We start from the raw sequence: 22,893 nt of genomic DNA, 5'->3' as shown, positions 1-22,893 counted from the left end.
GTCTGGTTGGTTGATACTGTTGTTCTTCCTATGAGATCGCAAACCTCTTCAACTCTTTCAGTCCTATCTCTAACTCTTCCATTTGGGTCCCCATGCTGAGAATGATGGTTGCCTGTGAGCATTCACCTCTGTATTTGTCAGGCTTTGGCAGAGCCTCTCAGAAGATAGCTGTATCAGGCTCCTGTCAGCAAGCAATTCTTGGCATCTGCAGTAGTGTCTGGGTTTGGTGTCCCTATATGCGATGAATCCCCAGGTGGGGCAGTCTCTGAATGACTGTTCCTTCAGTCTCTGCTTCACTCTTTGTCTTGGTATTTCCTTTAGGCAGCAGTTCTGGCTAAAAAGTTTGGAGATGGGTGTGTGGTCCCATCCCCCAACCATTGCCCTTGCCTCACCTCTGGATATGGTCTCTTCAGGGTCTCTCCCCACATTGTTGGGCATTTGAGCTAATCTCATCTCTGTTGTGTCCTGAGAGCCTCTTGCTTTCCTGGCATCTGGGACTTGCCCGTGGCTACCCCCAGTTCCCCATACCTCATTGCTATCAAGCTCTGGTCAAATTCCTGACCTATACATGTCATCCCCATCTCCTCCTAAACCTGATCTTGGCCCCCGTTTTCCTTCTCCCTCTTCTCTCTTTATCCTAAGTCCCTCCCACCCTCTACCTCCCTGGAGTATTTTGTTCGACCTTCTAAAAAGGACTGAAGCATCTACATCTGGTCTTCCTTCTCATGAGCTTCCTATGATCTGTGAATTGTATCTAGGGTATTACAAGCTTTTGGGTTAATATCAATGAGTACATATCTTGTGTGTTATTTTGGGACTGGGTTACCTAAGAATTTCATGTTTTTAATAGCTGAGTAGTACTCCAATGTGTAAACGTACCATATTTTCTCTATGACATCTGGGTTGTTTCCAGCTTCTGGCTACTATAAATAAGGCTGCTATGAACACAGTGGAGCATGTATCCTTGTTATAGGTTAGAGCATCTTTTGGGTATATGCCTGGGAGTAGTATAACTGGGTCCTCAGGTACAATTTACTGAGGACCTGCCAGACTGATTTCCAGAGTGGTTGTACCAGCTTGCCATCCCACCAACAATAAAGCAATATACAGGAAACCAGCAGGCAACATTAAACTAAATGAAGAGAAACTTGAATCAATCCCACTAAAATCAGAGACTAGACAAGGTTGCCCACTCTCTCCCTTCCTATAAAATATAGTACTTGAAATCCTAGCCAGACAACAATCTGGCTAGGATCTATTAGACAACAAAAGGAGGTCAAAGGAATACTAATTGGAAAGGAAGAAGTCAACATATCACTATTTGCAGATGATATCATAGTATACTTAAGTGACCCCAAAAATTCCACCAGAAAACTCCTTCAGCTGATAAACAACTTCTGGAAAGTGTCTGGATATAAAATTAACTCACGTAAATCAGTAGCCTTCCTCTACTCAAAGGATGAAGGGGCTGGGTAAGAATTAGGGAAACAATATCCTTCACAATAGTCACAAATAATGAATAATATCTTTGTGTGACTGTAATCAACCAGTGAAAGATTTGGATGAAAAGAACTTCAAGTTTCTGAAGAAAGAAATTGAAGACCTCAGAAGATGGACAGATTTCCCCATGCTTGTGGATTGGCAGGATTAATATGGTAAAAATGGTCATTTTGCTGAAAATAATCTACAGATTCAGTACAATCCCCATCAAAATTTCAACTCAATTCTTCATAGAGTTAGAAAGAGCAATTTGTAAGTTCACTTGTAATAATCAAAAACCCAGGATAGCAAAAACTATTCGTCACAATAAAAGAACTTCTGGGGGAATCATCATCCCTGACCTTAAGCAGTATTACAGAGCAATAGTGCTAAAAACTGTATGGTATTGGTACAGAGTCAGGCAGGTAGACCAGTAAAATTGAATTGAAGACCCAGAAGTGAACCTACACACTTATGGTCACTTGATCTTTGACAAAGGAGCTAAGACCGTCCAATGGAAAATGATAGCATTTTTAACAAATGGTGCTGGTTCAACTGGAGGTCAGCATGTAGAAGTATGCAAAGCAATACATTTTTAATCACCCTATACAAATCTTAGGTCCAAGTGGATCAAGGACCTCCACCTAAAACCAGATATGCTCAAACTAATAGAAGAAAAAGTGGGGAAGCGTCTCGATCACATGGGTATTAGGGAAATTTTCCTGAACAAAACACCAATGGCTTATGCTCTAAGACCAAGAATCGACAAATGGGATCTCATAAAACTGCAACACTTCTGTAAGGCAAAGGACACTGTCATTAGGACAAAATGGGAACCAACAGATTGAGAAAATATGTTTACTAATCCTACATCAGATAGAGGGCTAATATCCAATATATACAAGAACCCAAGAAGTTAGTCTCCAGAGAACCAAATAATCCTATTAAAATAGGGTACAGAGCTAAACAAAGAATTCTCAATTGAGGATTATCAAATGGCTGAGATGCACCTAAAGAAATGTTTAACATCCTTAATCATCAGGGAAATGCAAATCAAAACAACCCTGAGATTCTACCACACACAAGTCAGAATGGCTAAGATCAAAAACTCAGGTGACAACATGCTGGCAAGGATGTGAAGAAAGAGGAACACTCCTTTATTATTGGTGGGATTGCAAACTTGTACAACCACTCTGGAAATCAGTCTGGAGGGTTCTTAGAAAAGGAGACATTGCACTACCTGAGGACCCAACTATACTTCTCCTGGGCATATACCCAAAAGATGCTCCAACATACAACAAAGACATATGCTCCACTATGATCATAGCAGTCTTATTTATAATAGCCAGAAGCTGGAAACAACCCAGATGCCCTTCAATGGAGAAATGTATTCAGAAAATGTGGTTCATCTACATAATGGAGTACTACTCAGCTATCAAAAACAATGACTTCATGAACTTCATAGGCAAATGGATTGAACTACAAAATACCATCCTGAGTGAAATAACCCAATCACAGAAAAACACACATGGTATGTACTCACTGATAAGTGGATATTAGCCCCAAAGCTTAAGTTACCCAAGATACGACTCACAGAACACATGAAACTCAAGAAGAAGGATGACCAAAATGCAGATGCTTCACTTCTTAAAAGGGTGGACAAAAATAACCATAGAAGGAAATATGGAGGCAAAGTTTAGAGCAGAGACTGAAGGACCAGCCATTGAGAGCCTGCCGCACATGTGGCCCATATATATATAGCCACCAAAACTAGATAAGATTGATCAAGCTAAGAAGTGCATGCTGATGGGAACCAAATATAGATGTCTCCTGAGAGACACAACCAGAGCATGTCAAATACAGAGGCGAATGCTAGTAGCAAACCACTGAACTGAGAATGGGACTCCCATTGGAGGAATTAGAGAAAGGATTGAAAGAGCTGAAGGGGCTTACAACCCCATAAGAACAATAATGCCAACCAACCAGAGCTCCCAGGGACTAAACCAAAGACTATACATGTACTGACCCATGGCTCCAACTTCATACGTAGCAGAGGATGGCCTTATTGGGCACCAATGGATGAAGAAGCCCTTGGTCCTGCCAAGGTTGGACCCCCAGTGTAGGGGAATGTTGGCGGCAGGAAGGGGGGTGGATGGGGATGGAGCACCCTTACAGAAGAATGGGGAGGGGGATGGGATAAGGGGCTTATGTCCTGGAAACTGGAGGGAATAACACTTGAAATGAAAATTAAAAAAAATATCTAATAAAAAGTGCAGGAAATAAAATGGCCATTTTGCTGAAAACAATCACACATACAATGCAACCCCCATCAGAATTCCTACATAGAGTTAGAGCAATTTGTAAGTTCATTTGGAATAACCAAAAACCCAGGATAGCAAAAACTATTCTTCACAATAAAAGAACTTCTTGGGCAATCACCATCCCTGACCTCAAGCTGTATGTATTACAGGGCAATAATGATAAACACTGTAAAAATTCTAATCACAATAGTTCCATATAGTAAATCTTGAACATTTTTCCCACTCAAAGAGTAATGAAAGAAATTAAAAGTAAAATAAAATTATGTATAAATGAAAAAGACAATCCATTATTTATGGGAAATGAAAAGCACAATTTAAGAAATAAATTTGTGTCAGTAAACACCTACTGTGAAAAAGAAAAAAGCAAATATAAACAAGGTATTACAGTTCAATAAAATGGAAAAAGATAAACATATGAAGCATTATCAAATAATGTAATAAAAGAATATGATAGCATATGGAAATTTAGTAGATGACAGAGGAACAATTACAAAATTCACAAACATTTAATTAGAGTAGCAAGTAAAACTTTCTCAAATAATACCAAAAGTAAAGAATAAGACAGTATAACAAATTAATCTAAATAATATTGAAATCTTTATGAACAATTATATGTCAATGAGTGGTAAAATTTAAAATAAATGATAAAGTGTTTGGAAACATACAACCTATGAATGCTGAATCAAAAGAACAGGAAACTTGAAGAGAATTGTAATGAATAACATTGATTTATATATGAAAAGCTGCCCTTCTAAGAAAAGCTCAGGAAGTCTTGAGCTTACCAGATATTGACAGATCAGTCAGTCTTTGAGAAACTCTTCCAAAAAAAACCCTAAAGTGTAAATACTTCCAAATTTTTATTAAAAGGCCAATGCTGACAAGCTACACAAGAAAACTACTAAGAGAGAAAATTAATGGCAACTTTCCTTCTAGATTATGGATTTTTAAATTCTTTAATAAAACACTTGCAAGTAAAATTCAGCAACATATTAAAAGAATCATTTACAATGACCAAGTGTGACTTGTGTATGGAATGCAAAGATGGTTTCAGCACATATTAATTAATAAATACAATATGCCACACGAATAAAATTAAGGGGTAAAAGAATATGATCGGGGGGTTGGGGATTTACCTCAGTGGTAGAGCGCTTGCCTAGGAAGTGCAAGGCCCTGGGTTCGGTCCCCAGCTCCGAAAAAAAGAACCAAAAAAAAAAAATATGGTCGATATGGTCGCCTAAATATGTGCAGAGAAAGGTATTAAAAAATAAGATTGCATAGTAATAATTCTTAGTAAATAGGTAGAGATAGAATATATATTGCTATATCAAAGATAATTGGAAGAATTTTGTCTGAAATCAGTAATAAGACAATGATGGTCACTCTTATTATTTATATGTAACATTACATACAATACTAAATGTCTAGTTGAGAAAAAGGAATAAAATATACTCAACTCAGAAGTAAAGCTTAACTATCCAAAAGGTTGATATATCTTTCACCTATCACATGTATATATGTCAATCATCTCCCTCCATCTATCTATCTATCTATCTATCTATCTATCTATCTATCTATCTATCTATCTATCTATCTATCTATCTATCTATCATCTATCTATCATCTATTATATATTAGCACATATGTACCATCTCTATTTTTCTGGCAACTAGTTATCTATCTGTAAATGATTTATCAAAAATCTACTAGAAGTACTAAACACTTAGTAAGTAAAATTATAGTTTAGAAAGTCAATTGACTCAAAGTAAGTAGTATTCCTAAACATTATACACAAAATATCCTTGAACTCTGTGTTAGTCAGTGTTCTATTGCTGTGGAAAGACACCATTTCCAAGGCAACTATAATCAGAGAAAACACCTAATTGGTGGTTTTCTTAGAGTTTCATATGTTTTACTTTCAGAGTTTCAAACCTATTATCATCATGGTAGGAAGTATAGCAACATCCAGGCAGACATGATGATGAAGAAGAAGCTGAAAGTTCTACATCTAGATCTGAAGGCTTCAGAAAGAAATAAAGCCACTGTGCCTGCCTTGGGCTTCTAAAACCTCAAAACTCACACCCAGTAGCTCACTTACTCCAATAAGACAACACCTACTCCAACAATAGCATACAAACCTCCTAATTTCTCCTAAATAGTGACACTCCCTGATGAATAAAAGTTCAACATATAATCCTGTGAGGGCCATTCATATTCAAACCACCACATTCCACATCCTGATCCCAATAATCTTGTAGCTATATCATAATGCAAATGCATATTTTGTCAAACTTCAAAAGTTCTATAATCTATTCATACATCAGTACTATTCAAAATCTTAAGTTCAAAGTCTCTTCTGAGACTCAAGGCAATCTCTATATTCTAACCTCCTGAAAAAGTCAAAATAAAAAAGCAGATCACATACTTCTAACCTACCAGAGAACAGAATACATATTACCATTACAAAAGGGAGGGAAGAGGGCATAGTAAGAAAATACACATTAAGAAAATATAAGACTTACACCCAGCTTGGCACACTCCAAATTCTGTGCCTCCATCTGATGGCTTACATATGCTCAGTCCAAGGAGTGACACTATTAGAAGGTGTGGACTTGTTGGAGGAAGTGTGTCACTGTGGGGGTGGTCTTGGAAACCCTCCTCCTAGTTTCCTGAGGATGCTCAGTCTGTCCCTGTCTTTCTTGGGATGAAGATGTAGAACTCTCAGTTGCTCCTGCACTATGGCTGCCTGGATGCCGCCATGCTCCAGCCTGGATGATAATGGACTGAACCTCTGAACCGGTAAGCTAGCTCCAATTAAACGTTGTCCTTTATAAAACTTACATTGGTCATGGTGTCTGTTCACAGCAATAAAACCCTAAGACACTCCATGTCTGATGTCAAAGTGCTCCTCAGATCTCCAGCTCTGTCCAGATTTTTTACTATAGCACACCTGGGCTTGTTCCATGTCCTGTTAACAGCTCTTCTTTACATCTATTCCATATCACTGGCATCCCAATCATCTTGGGGTCTGTAACACCTTTACAGCTTTATCCAATGGCCTTTCTGGACTTCCATGAAGGAAAAGTCCTAATTAGCCTGACTTCAGCAGCTTTTTTTTTTTCTCACCTAAGTTGGGGCTGGAATTTAACTTCTTTGTTTAGTTACATATGTAAATAGTTTTCTTCATCACTTAAACTTTTCTTAAGTGGCTTTGCATAAATTAGATGCTTAGATGGGTGGGGTCATCATCACTTCCTACATTCTATTTACCTTCAGGTTTTTGTTTAAATGTTTTATCTCCTCAAGCACCAGACTTAGCTCCATTATATTTCCTGATGTTCTTTTTCTCCTCAAACTGTACATTTTATATTTTTCCTTGTTTATCATGCTCCTTTTCATTATATACCTGTATAAAATGACCATTAATAACCAAATACTGTAGTAGATACTAGACTGTCTTGAAATGTCCTCTGCCAATGTGATTAATTTACAACTCTTCAAATTAGCTTCAGGCAATTTTTTTGGATAAGGGCAGACAGCAGCAACATTCTTCACCAAAATATCACAATGGTCTCTAGGCCACTTACTAATTTCTTCTTCCATGCCTCTATGAGTATGGCCCATTAAGACCCTTTTAAAATATTCAACTGATTTTCTAATTACACATTCCAAAGTCCACGCTTGGCCAATAAGCAGCATTGTCAGGACTGTCAGAGCAATACCCCATTCCTGATACCATTTTCTGTCTTAATCAATGTTCTATTGCTTTGAAGAGATACAATGACCAAGGAAAGTATAATAAAAGAAAACATTTCATTGGGGGCATGCTTATGGTTTCGGAGAGTTAGACACAGTAAGTAATGCTTGGAAATAAGTAGGACACTTGCTGACAATGAGGAACATTGGAGTGGAAGGAGTGTTTCTCAAAGGTTCACAGTAAGGAAGGACTCATGGATGAATCTCTAGAGGAAGAATAAGGAATCTTGTGTGACCAAAGCACCTACTATACAGAGATAACAAGAAAAGAGGAAATAAGCTGCAAAGCCTTTTAGGCTATGTTCAGAGTTTGTGGTCTGATATTATGTATGATAAGTAACCTTGAAAGCCTTTAAACTAGAAGGGTAGATGAGGATACTGGAATATTTATGATGTGAAAGACATGTTGAGGCAGTGAGCATTAACCATCATCCCCCAAACCAATTCAAAAAAAGTAAAATTAATGTTCAACATTACCTTCACTACCAGCCTGTTTTTATAGCTCTGCTCATGTTTTCACTTTTTGGTGGCCGTGGAACAAGAATCAACTTCACATTTCTTTTGTACTTGGTCAGTGCTATTTATTAATATAAAATCTATATTCTTATTTGCAGAGCTTCATGGAGTGTGCTGAAAACTTATACAATGCTAAAGTGGAAAGAGTTGACTTTACAAATGATATACAAGAAACCAGATTTAAAATTAATAAATGGATTGAAAATGAAACACATGGCAAGTAAAATACTTTATATTTTACAATATTTGTCAGGTATATGTAAATGTTGAAATCAGGCTACTTGAAACATGGGAAATTTTATGCATATAAAAATAGCCTCTCCTAATCCAAAGTGATGATTGCTGTTGTTTTATACTATTTAATTGATTTCAGTATTCTAAAAATACTTTTTCTGATTTGAACTGTGAATATTATTCATGTATGTGAGTTTTGCTTCACCTCATAACTATGAACCATGTGACTTATGCTCCATTTAGCAGAACACACATTATCCTGGAAATAAGAACACAATTTCTCCACTTTCTTTGCTCATTTATCATTATATCATTACTGTGCCTTGGCTTACTCCCCATTACAAGTCTCAAATATAATATACATATTTTAATGAATCAAAAGAAATGACATAAGTTGGTTTTGGAAAACTAAGTGGCATTATATAAAGCAATAAATAGTTAAGCATATTTGATTCCCCCTCCCATTTGAAGCTTTCATGGATATAGTTTAAGCTTTAAGAATAAATAATGTAACTAACAAAAGTCTCATTAATGTGAATTTGGAGGAATTAGTCTTTTTAATGGAATGGAATTAAATTCTACTTGGAGTTGCACAGTTTTAGTGTGATTTGGCCAGTGCCATGACGAAGCTTTGGGAACTTATTCCCAGATAGGAATCATGTTGCCATGGCCTTCTGTTTCTTAGTGATATTTGCATTTATTTTTACTTTTAATAATATATTTTTATCTCTTACACTTCACTGACTCTAATTTTGCATTTAAAACTAAGTCATAAATGGATATATAGGTTTATTAGTCTAGTAAGATGGCTAAACACCTCAATCTTAAGACAAATGTTGATCTTATCACTTTCACTGATCAACAAATGATTGATTATTAATATTAATTGATTATTTCTGGGAAACACTTAGTTTTTTCAATTGTTCACATAGTTCTGACTTCTGAGGACTTGTGCACTGCCTTGGCAGTGTTCTGGGGACGTCCACTCACCAGCACTTCTCTACTGTTGGATGATGAATCCTGCTTTGGCTGTCAGGGTTTCATTGTTCTGAAAATCACACTTCTGAAATCTCATGGTTATTTTTTGGATCACCTGACACTTTTCTGTAAGCAGTGATGTACCGCCTCAGATTTCACTTCTCTTGTATGGTCTTTACCACAACCAAACTTTAGACTTTTGTAAATTTATTATAAGTTAGAAGAAACTTCTCAAACTGCTCCATCTCATTTGGTGTTTGTGTGGCCATATTCTTTCAGTTTATTTATAAGTCATTTTTGGTGATACATGAGTTTATTTTTTTTTCTGGAAATGCAATTTCCCAGGCTTTGCTTGAGTGCCTTCTGTGAGGCTTGATTTTTCCATCATGGTAACCTCACATCTTTATTATGTCATCTCACAGCTATATGAGGTTGTGTTACAAGTTGAGTCTGAGATAGCAGGTCAACATCTTTAGCTCCCACAGCCAGTGATGAATACTCATGCTCAGTGACTGTATCAATTATCTAATGTCTCTGTGCTTTAGTTCCCTTAACAGGAGAGAAAAACACAGATTTTTAAAGACTTCATGAGAGTTAAATCAAATACTGTCCTTTAAGGATTTAGAAAGTACCAGGCATATTTATTACTAAAATGTTGTTACCAACACCATAACTGTTTGTATAATAATGATATTAAGAAAAAAACATGCCTATTAACAGTCTGTGAGCACATTTAAAAATGTTTCAGTATAGACAAGCCTTGTTTCATTTAACTTATTTTCAAAAGGCAAAATCAAGAAGGTGTTGGGGGACAGCAGCCTCAGTTCATCAGCTGTCATGGTGCTAGTGAATGCTGTTTACTTCAAAGGCAAGTGGAAATCGGCCTTCACCAAGAGTGATACCCTCAGTTGCCATTTCAGGTCTCCCACGGTATGTACATATTTATTAAGGGATCCACTCCTAATTATTCCTATGTGAGAATTTGGGTTTGCACAAATTTCATCTGTCTTGCCAAATGTGGCATGATCTCTCTCTTGCTTTATAGAAGTGACATTATGGTCTTGGACAGGTTTAATTGCAGTTGGATGCCCCGTACTTTGAAGTCATTATCAGGTTAAATAATACCCAAATTTTATTTTAATCACTCAGTATGTTATATTAACTTCAGAGAAATACTGTTGAATAGATTTAAATTAAGTCCTACTTTTATTTGTTTCATATTATAAAAATAGATTGAAATCTTCATACATTGTCATACATCAAGAATTTTAAACACGGAAGCACTGTATCAGCAGTGGCTTGCCTTTGGTGGCTTGCCTTCAGTAGACTACAGGCCAGTCTCAAGGTGAATTCAAAGCCTGATTGAGAAATCTCCTGATTTAAGTGTCTCTGTGAAGAAGAAAGATGAGCAAAGAAACACTTTGAAAATTGTATATGGACAAGTCAATACAATAAATCATAGTAGAATACAACTCTAACTTGTCCTGTCTTGCACTTGCAGTATAAAACATTCCAGAGGCCTTGTCAGCACTTCAGTGGCTGAGATGGACAGGGTCTGGAACCAAATACTTGCTCTGCATTTTTTCCATCCACTCTTCACCATGCACATTGTATAGGTTGCCTCCATTTCATTAATAAAGGCACAGGATACAGCATTCCTGTCTCCTGGAATGTCTTGGCATTTTACTGGAATTTTTAAAAAATATCATAGCTTTCTTTTTAAAACCCATCTTGCTGGTCGCATCACCTTTCATGATAGCTTTGTAGTTGTGTAGGCTATGAAGTCTTTTTTTTTTTAAATAGCATCTCTGTGTTAGGTACAATTATTTCTTTTATTGGAAATTTTATGTATTTATATTTCAAATCTTATCCCCTTTTCCAGTTTCCCCTCTTCCCCAGGCTTCTATGAGGATGCTCCACCCACTCCCACCTCAACACTCTGGCATTCCCCTACACTGGGGAAACAAGCCTTTACAGGACCAAGGGCTTCTCCTATTGATGCTAGACAATGCCACACTCTGCTACATATGCGACTAGAGCCATGGGTCCCTCCGTGTACTCTATGGTTGGTAATTTAGCTCTGAGGGGGTCTGGTTGGTTGATATTGGTGTTCTTCCTATGGGGTTGCAAATCCCTTCATCTCCTTCAGCCTTTTCTCTAACTTCTCCATTGGAGTCACCATGCTTAGTTCCGTGGTTAACTGCAAGCATCCTCATCTGTATCAGTAAGATACTGGCAGAGCCCCGCAGAAGACATCCATATCAGGCTCCTGTCAGTTAGCACCTCTTGGTATCAGCAATAGTGGCTGAATATGGATGGATCGCCAGGTGGGGAGTCTCTGGTTGGTCTTTCAGTCTCTGCTCTACTCCTTGTCCCAGTATCTCCTCTCATGAGTATTTTGTTCCCTCTTCTAAGAAGGACCGAAGCATCCACATTTTGGACTTGTTCTTCTTGAGCTTCAAATGGTCTGTGAATTGTATCTTGGGTATTCTGAGCTTTTGGGCTAATATCCACTTATCAGTGAGTGAATAACATGTGTGTGCGTTCTTTTGGGACTGGGTTAACTCACTCAGGATATTTTCTAGTTCTATCCTTTTGCTAAGAATTTCATGAAGTTATTGTCTTCAATAGCTGATTATTACTCCACTGTGTAAATGTACCACATTTTCTGTATACATTCCTCTGTTGAAGGACATCTGGGTTGTTGCCAGCTTCTAGCTATCATAAATAAGGCTGCTATGAACATGATAGAATATGTGTCCTTATTATATGAATATATGTCCAGGAGTAGTATAGCTGGGTCCTCAGGTAGCACTATGTACAATTTTCTGAGGAGCCACCAGACTGATTTCCAGAGTGGTTATACCAGCTTTCAATCTCACTAGCAATGGAGGAGTGTTCCTCTTTTTCCACATCCTTGCCAGCATCTGTTGTCACCTCAGTTTTTGATCTTAGTCATTCTGACTGGTGTGAGGTGGAATCTCAGAATAGTTTTGAATTGTATTTCCCTGATGACCAAGGATGTTGAAGATTTCTTTAGTTGCCTCACAGACATTTGATATTCCTCAGTTGAGATTTCTTTGTTCAGCATTGTACCCCATTTTTTAATAGGATTATTTGTTTTTCTGGAGTCTAACTTCTTGAGTTTTTTGTATATATTAGATATTAGCCCTCTATTGGATGTAGGATTAATAAAGATCTTTTCCAAGTCTGTTGGTTTCCATTGTCCTATTGACAGTGTCCTTTGCCTTACCAAAGCTTTGAAATTTTATCATGTCCCATTTATCAATTCTTGATCTTAGTGCATAAGTCATTGGTGTTCTATTCCCCAGTGCCTATGTGTTTGAGGCTCTTTTCCACTTTCTTTCTTTCTTTCTTTCTTTTTTTTTTGATCCAATTGATAAGATACAATTGCCCACTCGAACATACCAACCCCGGTACCATCCATCCCTTAAGAACATTGATAACAACCTGTAGATACACAGAGTGAGATCTTTATGCCAGCCTCCATTATCCTGCCACCGCCTCTCTCTCTCTCTCTCTCTCTCTCTTTCTCTCTCTCTCTCTCTCTCCTCTCTTCTTCTCTCCTCCTTTCTGTTCCAGTCTCCTCCTCTTCCTTCAAACGTCTCTCCACCCATCCTTCCTTCTCCTCCAATGACAGACCTTCTTCTATCCTGTACCTGCCCCTCACCTGTATTTTACAAAATCAGTGGGAGAAGTTTCTGGTGAAGTCACCTGATTCCTGAGTACTTGACTAGGCAGCTGTCCTTGGGGCAGTGAAATTAGCATCAGAATACAGATAACTCCAGGGTAAACCACATTTCCCCCTTTTTGTCCAGTTAAAAAGCCTTTTCACTATATATAAAATGAGTACAATTATTACCATTCTACAATTTATAAAGCATATGATATACTCAACACCTAGTCCATCACTATATCAGTTAAAGAGAACATTTAGTTATCCATTCCAGCTTAAGAAAGGCTTAAAATCTATATTATACCTTGGCTCATTTGTATACTATCTGATAACTATACAATAAAATATGTATATTTAGAGTTAAATAGCCTGATAGGCTATGAGACTATAATCAGTCTTCAACTCCCTCAGAAATCTGAGAATGGCCAAATATCTATACACATAGGAAGCCTAACACAACTTCCAGAACTGAGAGGTTGTAGAGACAAATCTCCACTAGCACAGTCCCCTGTTAGCAACATGTGAGCACAAGTCTTCAGCCTTCTGGCCCAAAATCAACTGACAGACTCTTGAAATGCAGATTTTGAATGTCTGATCACCCTGTCTTGGCAAAGTTTATCTGTCAACTATTCTGCATAATTTGTCCTTTTCTGGATGTATTTGTCTGCAGATGAAACAGGCAGTTTTATGTAGTGGCTGCCTAGCCATAAAGTATTGCCTCACCTGGAGATAGAGATGTTCAAATTCTTCATTAAATCCACCAAAGGGGAACTGTTAGGAGCAGATATGTCTCAACGAAAGATAAATAACTTTAAATCTCAAATTTTGTGGATTTCTGACGGTTTTGAAAACCATCTACCTGTATAAGACAAGCTGTACTGTTGTCTTTATATCTTAATATTGTCTTGAAGGTACTCTCACAAAGCCAGAATTTGCTAGTTGGCCCCTAACTCACAAGTATAATCAACTCAGAAGTTTGTAATGACATCATTAGAAGGACTGACTCTAAACGTTGTACTTTTAAACTCTTTTAACAAATAAATTCTATATCAAAGCAAAGATGTGATTTTAGCTTAGTTACCAAATGAGATTATGACTGTACAACTCAATCTAGATAATTCCTCCCTGTTGAATTACAACCGAATTTAAATTCCTCATAAAAACAACTTTAGAATAACCACTTTTAGCCCCACAAAAGTCCATGGAATTGGAGCAACGACTCCTCCATAACTTCTTCAAGCTGTACATGGGTGTTGAGATATCCTTGGGAGTAAGGGGGTAGGAAGAATGAAGCAAATGCTGTAGCTGATGTGTCCTGACTGTCCCCAGCTGAAAGTCCTGGAGACCAGGAATCCAAGTAGGCACACTCTGTAAAATACAACTCTCAAGACAAAAGTTTAGAATTGAAATCTCTTTTTGTTTGATTCTCCTGAATTAATTTTTTCAGGCGGTCTACCTCTATCAGTTCTGATCAGTATGACTCTGTGAGGTTTCCAGAGCCTAATCACACTTTTTAAAAACACAAAGACAAAATCTTTCTCCCAAAATACTGTGTTCCTTCGTCTGTAACTAGAAAAGCTTGTATCTTGCACTCTCTCCCAGAGTAATAATATAACCATAAAACTCAAAGTCACACCCATTATGAAGATTAAACAATTTTTTAAAAAGGAAGCAAGCTAAACAATGAGCCTGATAAGCTTTTGTACTCTCTGATATCAGGAAATGAATCCAAAATTCCCATGGAGCCCTCAAGAGAATTTGAGTTTCCTGTTGTGGTAAATATCAAAAGTAACCACAAACCCTCGCTAGCCAGCATCAATGAGCCATATGGCCTTTAGCGGGGTAATTCATAAAACAAACTAAAAACCTCTTATCAGTTCTAATACCAATAAGCAACATATCAAACCAGGACTTTTAGCCTAAAATATCTCAATTTGTCAAGCTCTCTACCTGGAGCCACAGATTTTTATTTAACCTTACTAACTTGTAAATATCACAATTCTCTACTTGGAGACAGTGACTAATTTTTCCCTAAGTTCTGTACCATCGATGAAAATCTCCATGTGATTCGGGTAATCTCTGTACTCTCCTTAAAACAAACTTAAACACCTTCTGTCAATTCTAATACCAATAAACAACTTAAAATTCAGGACTTTAACCCAAAATATATCCAATAATATAATAAAATTATATTATTAAGCTCTCTACCCAGAGCCACAGATTTTTCTTTAACCTTAATAACTTCTATAATATATGTCTGCATTCACTCTTCCTGGTGTTACAGACATTCATCAAAACTCTCTACTTTGAGGTAGTGACTAATTTTTCCCTAAATTCTGAACTACGGATGAAAATCCCCACCTGATTCAGGTAATCTCTTACTCTCTTCTTTCTAAAAACAAACTTAATCACCTTTTAATAATACCTGTAATTAAGAAGTAGCTTGTCTAACTAGGATTTCAACCCAAAATTCCCGTGGAGCCCACGTTAAAAAGAATAGGAGTATCCTGAAAGACTTTCTAAATAACTTTCCTTAAAAAGCAGCTTTTAATCTCTAACTCTCTGAGCTGCCATTACTTATCACACAGTAAGGGAAGCTACAGCCTGCCAGTCCAAGCTGCTTCCCTGTTCCTTTGTTTGAATTCCCTCCCGAGAGATATCACATGACTTAACATGGCACCAGCCTCCTCTTAGAAACTCTTAGGATTACTAGTGGATTCTTGTCCATCACATTGGTTCACCATCTGTTGTTGTAAAAATATAAAAAGTTAAAAAAAAAAAAAAGTATAGGTGTCTTTTACCTCACTTGGTCCGGCACCATAGTGCCCCAAGATATCTGCTAGATAACTTGGCAGAAACACATCCCAACTCCTTGATGGCCCAGTGTCTCCTGCCTGCACACACTTTGCTACACTCAAACCATCACATAAAAGAACACGCAACACAATAATCTTAGATCCAATTGATAAGATATAATTGCCCACTTAAACATACAAAGCCGGGTACCATCCATCCCTTAAGAACATTGATAACAACCTGTAAATACACAGAGCGAGATCTTTACGCCAGCCTCCATTGTCCTGCCACCGCTTCTCTCTTTTCCACTTTCTATTCTATTAGTTTAAGTGTATCTTGTTTTATGTGGAGGTCCTTGATTAACTTGGACTTGAGCTTTGTACAAGGAGATAAGAATGGATTGATTTTCATTTTTCTATATGCTGACCACCAGTTGAGCCAGCACCATTTGTTGAAAGTGCTGTCTTTTTTCCATTGGATGGTTTTAGCTCCTTTGTCATAGATCAAGTGACCACAGGTTTGTGGGTTCATTCCCAGGTCTTCAATTCTATTCCATTGGCTGCAACCTTGAATGCTGATTTCATAGTTGGTGCTGTTAATGTACAATGTAGTGAAAGGAGGGGAATAGTAGAACACACATAATAAAATAAACAAAGAAGATGTTAGAGAAACCTTTGTAAGATATGTGACTCTCTCACTGCATCCGTATAGAAATAGCACTGTGTGGCTGAGCCAGAGCAGTCCCCAGTTGGCACAAGCATACTCTTACTTCTCTCCATGGGTCATGGTATTATTTGTTCTTCTCTGTATATTCTTTTGAAACACAAAAGAAGAATTTTACTAGAAGGAAAGAGTCCTCAGGTTCAAGGCCACAGAATTTACTATCCTCCCATGTAGAAATTTTACCCTGAAAAGGGATATTACAGAATTATTGACAAGTGCATCTATTTTAATTTCAAAAGGAAAAAGAACCTGTATAATATTTCTAAATTTATGTGGTACCTTCAAGATAAGAATCAGATTGTTTCTTACATTAATAACAGATGTAATCTACCTCTTTATGGGAATTTTAATTTTCCTAAGACTTCATTCCTAAATTACATGATTTTGTTGCTCTAGTGTATACTTTGGTTTTGATATAAGAAGCAACCTATAGAATTATATATTGCCATTTAGTAAAGAATTTTTTAAAATCAATTTAAATTTTATTGATTTATAAAATTGATTAATTAATTTTTATTTTATTATTATTTATAGAATAATTTCAGCTAATGCATGAAGTACAAGAAAATCTTTCACCTAGTAACTCTGTATTAATCTACAGATTGTCTACTACTCCAGGATCATTCATCGAAGATAGATCATTTCTTTCATATAGATTAGGGTCAGGAGACAGAAATGTGAGGTACCATACCTGAAGTTTCTAGCAAAAATGTATCAGCTAAAGATCCAACTCAAACTCTGTACCTTTACAGTTTGGATGAAGGCATCTTACAACCAATACTGGCAACATACCAGAAAATCTCCAAGGTCTACTAAACAAATCCATGTTTACATGTACGTGGTCAATGGGTAAGATGATATAGGCTTGTAAACACCTCTTTGTGATCTGACTTCCAGTGTCCTGGTAAAGCAGTTAATATGATGCATCAAGAACGGAGGTTCAATTTGTCTACCATTCAGGAGCCACCAATGCAGATTCTTGAGCTACAATATCATGGTGGCATAAGCATGTACATCATGTTGCCCGAGGATGACCTATCTGAAGTAAGTTACAGTTGCCTTACAGTGGACTATTGTGTGCAGAATATTCTTTTTTTTTTTTTAGGGTTGGTGAAAATCCTTTTCAACCTGTAGGCTGCCATTTGTCCTATTAACTGTGTTCTTTTTTTTTTTTTTATTATTAACTTGAGTATTTCTTATATACATTTAGTGTTATTCCCTTTCCGGTTTCGGGTAAACATCCCCTCCCCTCCCTTCCTTATGGTGTTCCCCTCCCAACCCTCCCCCATTGCTGCCTCTCCCCAACAGTCTAGTTCACTGGGGTTCAGTCTTAGCAGGACCCAGGGCTTCCCCTTCCATTGGTGCTCTTACTAGGATATTCATTGTGCAGAATATTCTTAGTTATGTTTATTTTCCTGTGTGTGTGTGTGTGTGTGTGTGTACATGCATGCATATACATGTGTGTTACATAACAAGGAAATTGTTACTAAAGAAGGCTAGAATCAAGGAGAAAATGTAAAATTCAGAATAAGAAGCTGTAGATAACCTGCGAACTAGTTATTCATACATAGAAATTTCAAATGAACTAAGTTGGACTGTGTTAATTCAGATCCTTTATGAAATATAAGTTTGATGTATATGAAATGTTTATTTAAAATTTCAAGGCATCTGAGTTTAAAAGATATCTACATATGGGATTTCAACTGTTATGAAAAATCCTTCCCATTATAAACTAGCCAAGTTTACTTGTGAACTGTTTCAAGCAGCTATGATGTAGAACCAAGATTGTATGTTTTACACCTCAAATGTATCTCACTTCACTCTGTAAGCTTCTGTTTTTCAAGTGTTAGATCAGAAAGTTGTGAATCTGTGCTTCCCTATTAGAAGGTTTATTATACTGGGAGAGATCTGTCACTCCATTCCCTGGAGATGAGATTCTGGGTCTTGATCTCAGGCCATATAGGTCTATTTATCATTTATTACCTTTTAAAAATTTTTACTTTATGTGTATGGGTATTTTGCCTGATAGCATGTCTGTGTACCACATGTGTGGCTGGTATCCTTGGTGTAAGAAAGTATCAGATTCCCTGAAACTAGAACTAAAACATTTTTCAGCCATTTATGAGTGCTGATGGTAAACATTTATACTTTACGTGTCTTTCATAATGCGATAATGATTAGAAAGCACTGGTTTAAATGTTTTCCTTTGATGATCATTCATTTCCATATTCTTTTTGTATGTCTACTGATATTCTATTATAGTATCTTTCACAGAACCAATAAGCCAAATTCTATTTTAAATGAATTATTTTGATAATTATTTGATAATTATTTTTATAAATTTTAGCTATTTCTTTTAAGTTTAGAAAGTAGAGTATAATTATGCCTTTTCCCCTTCGTTTTTCTCCATCCAAATGGTCCTACATACCCCTTTTTGTTCTAGTTATCTATCTATTATTCTACTTTATCTTTTCCAATCTGCACAGAGATCAGACATGTTATTTAGTATGCACAAACCATAGCTTGTCATAGTCTTGTAAGTTAAACAAACAATTTGTTTAAAACATACTTGATTTATTCTTTCACTCATGTGCTCTTTGTATTTTTCTCCAGATCTATTTCATGCACTTCTATAGAAAAACCCACAAGGGTGTCATCACAGAACACCAGATGTCATTGCAGTTATGTCATTCTTTTTCTAACAGTATGTTTCCAAATTTTTAAATTTCTATAGATTGAAAGCAAGCTGAGTTTCCAGAATCTAATGGACTGGACCAATAGCAGGAAGATGAAATCTCAGTATGTGAATGTGTTTCTCCCCCAGTTCAAGATAGAGAAAGATTATGAAATGAGGAACCACTTGAAATCCCTAGGCTTGGAAGACATCTTTATTGAGTCCAGGGCTGATCTCTCTGGAATTGCCTCTGGAGGTCGTCTCTATGTATCAAAGCTAATGCACAAGTCATTCATAGAGGTCTCAGAAGAAGGCACCGAGGCAACTGCTGCCACAGAAAATAACATTGTTGAAAAGCTGCTTCCTGAATCCACGGTGTTCAGAGCTGACCGCCCCTTTCTGTTTGTCATTAGGAAGAATGGCATCATCTTATTTACTGGCAAAGTCTCTTGTCCTTGAAATTCTATTTGGTTTTCTATACACTAACAGGCATGAAGAAACATAAGTGAATAGAATTGTAATTAGAAGTACATGAGTTTGCTTTGATTTGTTTCAGTTCATTGATAGTCAGCAAATTATTTTGGTGACTTAACCTTTTTCAATCCCTGGTTGGTAGTCTCAGTCCCTGCTCTCATCATTTTTACTCCCATTTACTTCCCTTCATCTTATATTATTGGCTTTCCCTCCATGATCTACTCTTCCATTCTTCCCGAAGGCCCATCTGGAAACATGGATTCTGATTCTCTCATGAAAAGAATGCATGGGCTGCCTGTGGAAACTTTCACATTTGAATTCCTTAGTTTTCAGAGACATTCCTGCTTCATGATTCAATGATCTAAAAAGTAAGCCCATTTGTTTCCCAGAAATCAAAATGAAGGCTAACTCATTCTTGACAATCAAGAAGATGCTAGAATTTCCTTTAGAACACTTGACTTCCCAATCACTGTATAATCCAGGGACTCAAAAATACAGAATTAAGATTGGTAAGCAACCAAAGTGTTTCATTAATACCTTCAAATTTATAGCCTTTTGCTTACTTGGTAAGACTTAATATATACATAATTTTCAAATATTAAGTGCTTTTTAAATGTTGGCAGTTGTTATTTACAGAAAATTATTTCATATTCTTATGAGATTGTGAGTGTTTCTCATATTTCTCATAATAAAGATGTATAACACCTGTAGAGTGTGACTGAGTATACCAGCTCTTTATTTTCTAGATCATGGAAAGAAGCCGTGAAGAAGGAATAGAATGCTTTTGTAGTATACAACTGATCTGATTCGATGATGCTTATTGTCTTAGTCAGGGTTTCTATTCCTGCACAAAACATCATGATCAAGAAGCAAGTTGGGGAGGAAAGGGTTTATTCAGCTTACACTTTCCACATTGCTGTTCATCACCAAGAAAATCAGGACTGGAACTCAAGCAGGTCAGGAGCAGGAGCTGATGCAGAGGCCATGGAGGGAGGGGTGTTACTTACTGGCTTGCTTCCCCTGCCTTGCTCAGCTTTCTTTCTTACAGAACTCAGGCCCACCAGGTGGGGATGACACCACCCACAATGGGCTAGGTCCTCCCCTAGCCCCTTGATCACTACTTGAGAAAATTATTTACAGCTAAGTCTCATGGACACATTTCCTCAACTGAGGCTCCTTTCTCTGTGATAGTTCCATCTTGTGTCAAGTTGACACACAAAACCAGTCAGTACTCTTATCTATGACACATAATATTACTTTGACATGCATACTAATAGATGATATAATTATGAGTATAAGGTGTTAAAGCTAAGAGTGAGAGACAGGAACAGACCTAAGTAGACTACCTACGTTTTCCCTTCTTTCTTCTACCATTTCATCTGGTCTCCCTAGTCATTTGGATTCTTGTGTGTGTGTGTGTGTGTGTGTGTGTGTGTGTGTGTGTGTGTGTGTGTCTCAGCTGTTCCCAACCCTCCTTGTTCCTGAAGGCTGTGTAGCTATGACAAGTGGCTGCTGCAGACTCTGGTAGGTTACCTGTACTGTATCCTGCTTCTTCCTTCACTCTAGTTGCCCTATACCCACAGTTGCTTGCCAGGGATAGTTCCCTCCTCCAAGACTGTCTCCCTTCCATAGGATATTGCTCGATCATAACTCCACTTACTACCAGAGACCCTGTACCCACCACAAATTGTATAGACCCAAGCAGGCTACATTTACTTTCTTCCTCTCCTCCTGCATTTCAACTGCTTGTGCTGCATCCAACCTCCAGTACTTGCCCAGGTTCTATTCTCCCTGCTCATGTCTAGTCTTGAGTCCTAGCCCAACTGAAATCTCTTCAATCTCAAGACCTTGCCTGGATTGAACACTCTATGCACCATCCCAGTATGATCAATACTACCTGAGCCATCCCAACACCCAGTTTTTCCCATCAAATATTCTGTAGCTTAGGTGAGACCCTCAGATCCTAGATTATTTGTAGCATATCCAACCTCCAGGTATAGCCTATGTTATATGCCTGTAAATGGCTCCAGCCTAGTGAGTCTCTAGAAACTCAACATTATAAACCATATCCACTTCTCAAGACTTGCCTTAGGTATACAGCCTGAATGACCATCTAGAAAGATATATCAAAATCCACACAAAATTTTTTTTTTAGAAATGATCAAGGAATCACCATATTGGAAGGACACAAAATCAACAGCCTTTCTATATACACCAAATAAACTTGTTGGTTAAGAGATCATGAGAATACTCACATTTACAATAAAGCATGTACATACATGTGAGATGCACACACACACACACACACACACACACACACACACACACACACACACACACAGATGTACCTAACCAAAGTAGTGAAATATATTCACAATAAAACTTAGTCTCTGAAGAAAGAGGTAAAGGAAAACACTTGGAAATGGAAAGAATCATCATGTTTATGAATTAGTATAATTAATAGTGGAAAATTGACATTTCTACTAAGAAGTTATTTACAAATTAAATGCAATTCAATTAAAAACATCTACCCAATATTTTTCACAGAAATAGAAAATACTTATAAAATTAATGTAGAACAATAAAAAAAAACAGGCATAGTCAAAGGAATCTCTAAGCTCAAAGAACAAAGTTGGAGAAAATACTGCTCCAGATTTCAAGGTATATTACAGAGCTATATTAATAAAAAGAGAATAGTATTGGCATAAAAATATACATACAGACAAATACAACAGAATAGAAGACCTTAACATAAGTGCATACAGCTGAAGTCATCTAATATTTGATAAAACTGCTAAACACATACATTGGAGAAACAACGTCTTCATTAATGGTGCTACTAAATCTGGATGTTCACATATATTAGAATGTAATTAGAACACTATCTATCACTCTGCACAAAAATCAACTTCAAATAGATTAAAGACATCAATGTAAAATCGGAAACACTGAAACAGATGGAAGAAAACACAGGCCGTGGCACAGTTGATGTAGGTGTGGGGAAGGACTTCCTGAATAGGACCACTTTCTCTCAGGAACTAACTCCAACAATTAAGAAAGTGGACTTCATAAAACCTAAAGGTTCTGAACAGACAAGGAAACAACCAACTGAGTGAAGAGGCAGCCCACTGGATGGGAAAGAATCATTTTCAGTTACAAGACTAATAGAGGTTTAGCATCTAGAATATATGAATGTATATATGAATACATCTCCAAGAAATCAAACAACCAAGAAAACATATGACCCA

At 37.1% G+C, this 22,893-nt stretch overlaps 1 protein-coding gene across 1 annotated transcript in view; it reads left to right on the top strand.

The window, feature by feature from the left end:
- The window catches only part of Serpinb7 (serpin family B member 7), a 35,353-nt gene extending 14,993 nt beyond the window's left edge, over positions 1-20,360 (top strand). The window contains exons 4-7 of the mRNA XM_032899729.1: positions 8,154-8,285; positions 10,069-10,211; positions 17,395-17,541; positions 19,232-20,360. Coding sequence (XP_032755620.1) covers positions 8,154-8,285; positions 10,069-10,211; positions 17,395-17,541; positions 19,232-19,630 — 821 coding nt within the window. The 3' untranslated portion in view covers positions 19,631-20,360. The remainder of the gene's footprint in view (positions 1-8,153; positions 8,286-10,068; positions 10,212-17,394; positions 17,542-19,231) is intronic.
- Positions 20,361-22,893: the final 2,533 nt, after the last annotated feature.

Source organism: Rattus rattus, chromosome 4 (genome assembly GCF_011064425.1).
Source record: "Rattus rattus isolate New Zealand chromosome 4, Rrattus_CSIRO_v1, whole genome shotgun sequence".
NCBI lineage: Eukaryota > Metazoa > Chordata > Mammalia > Rodentia > Muridae > Rattus > Rattus rattus.
Note: the sequence above shows the minus strand (reverse complement) of the source record. Positions and strands in the feature narration are given on the sequence as shown.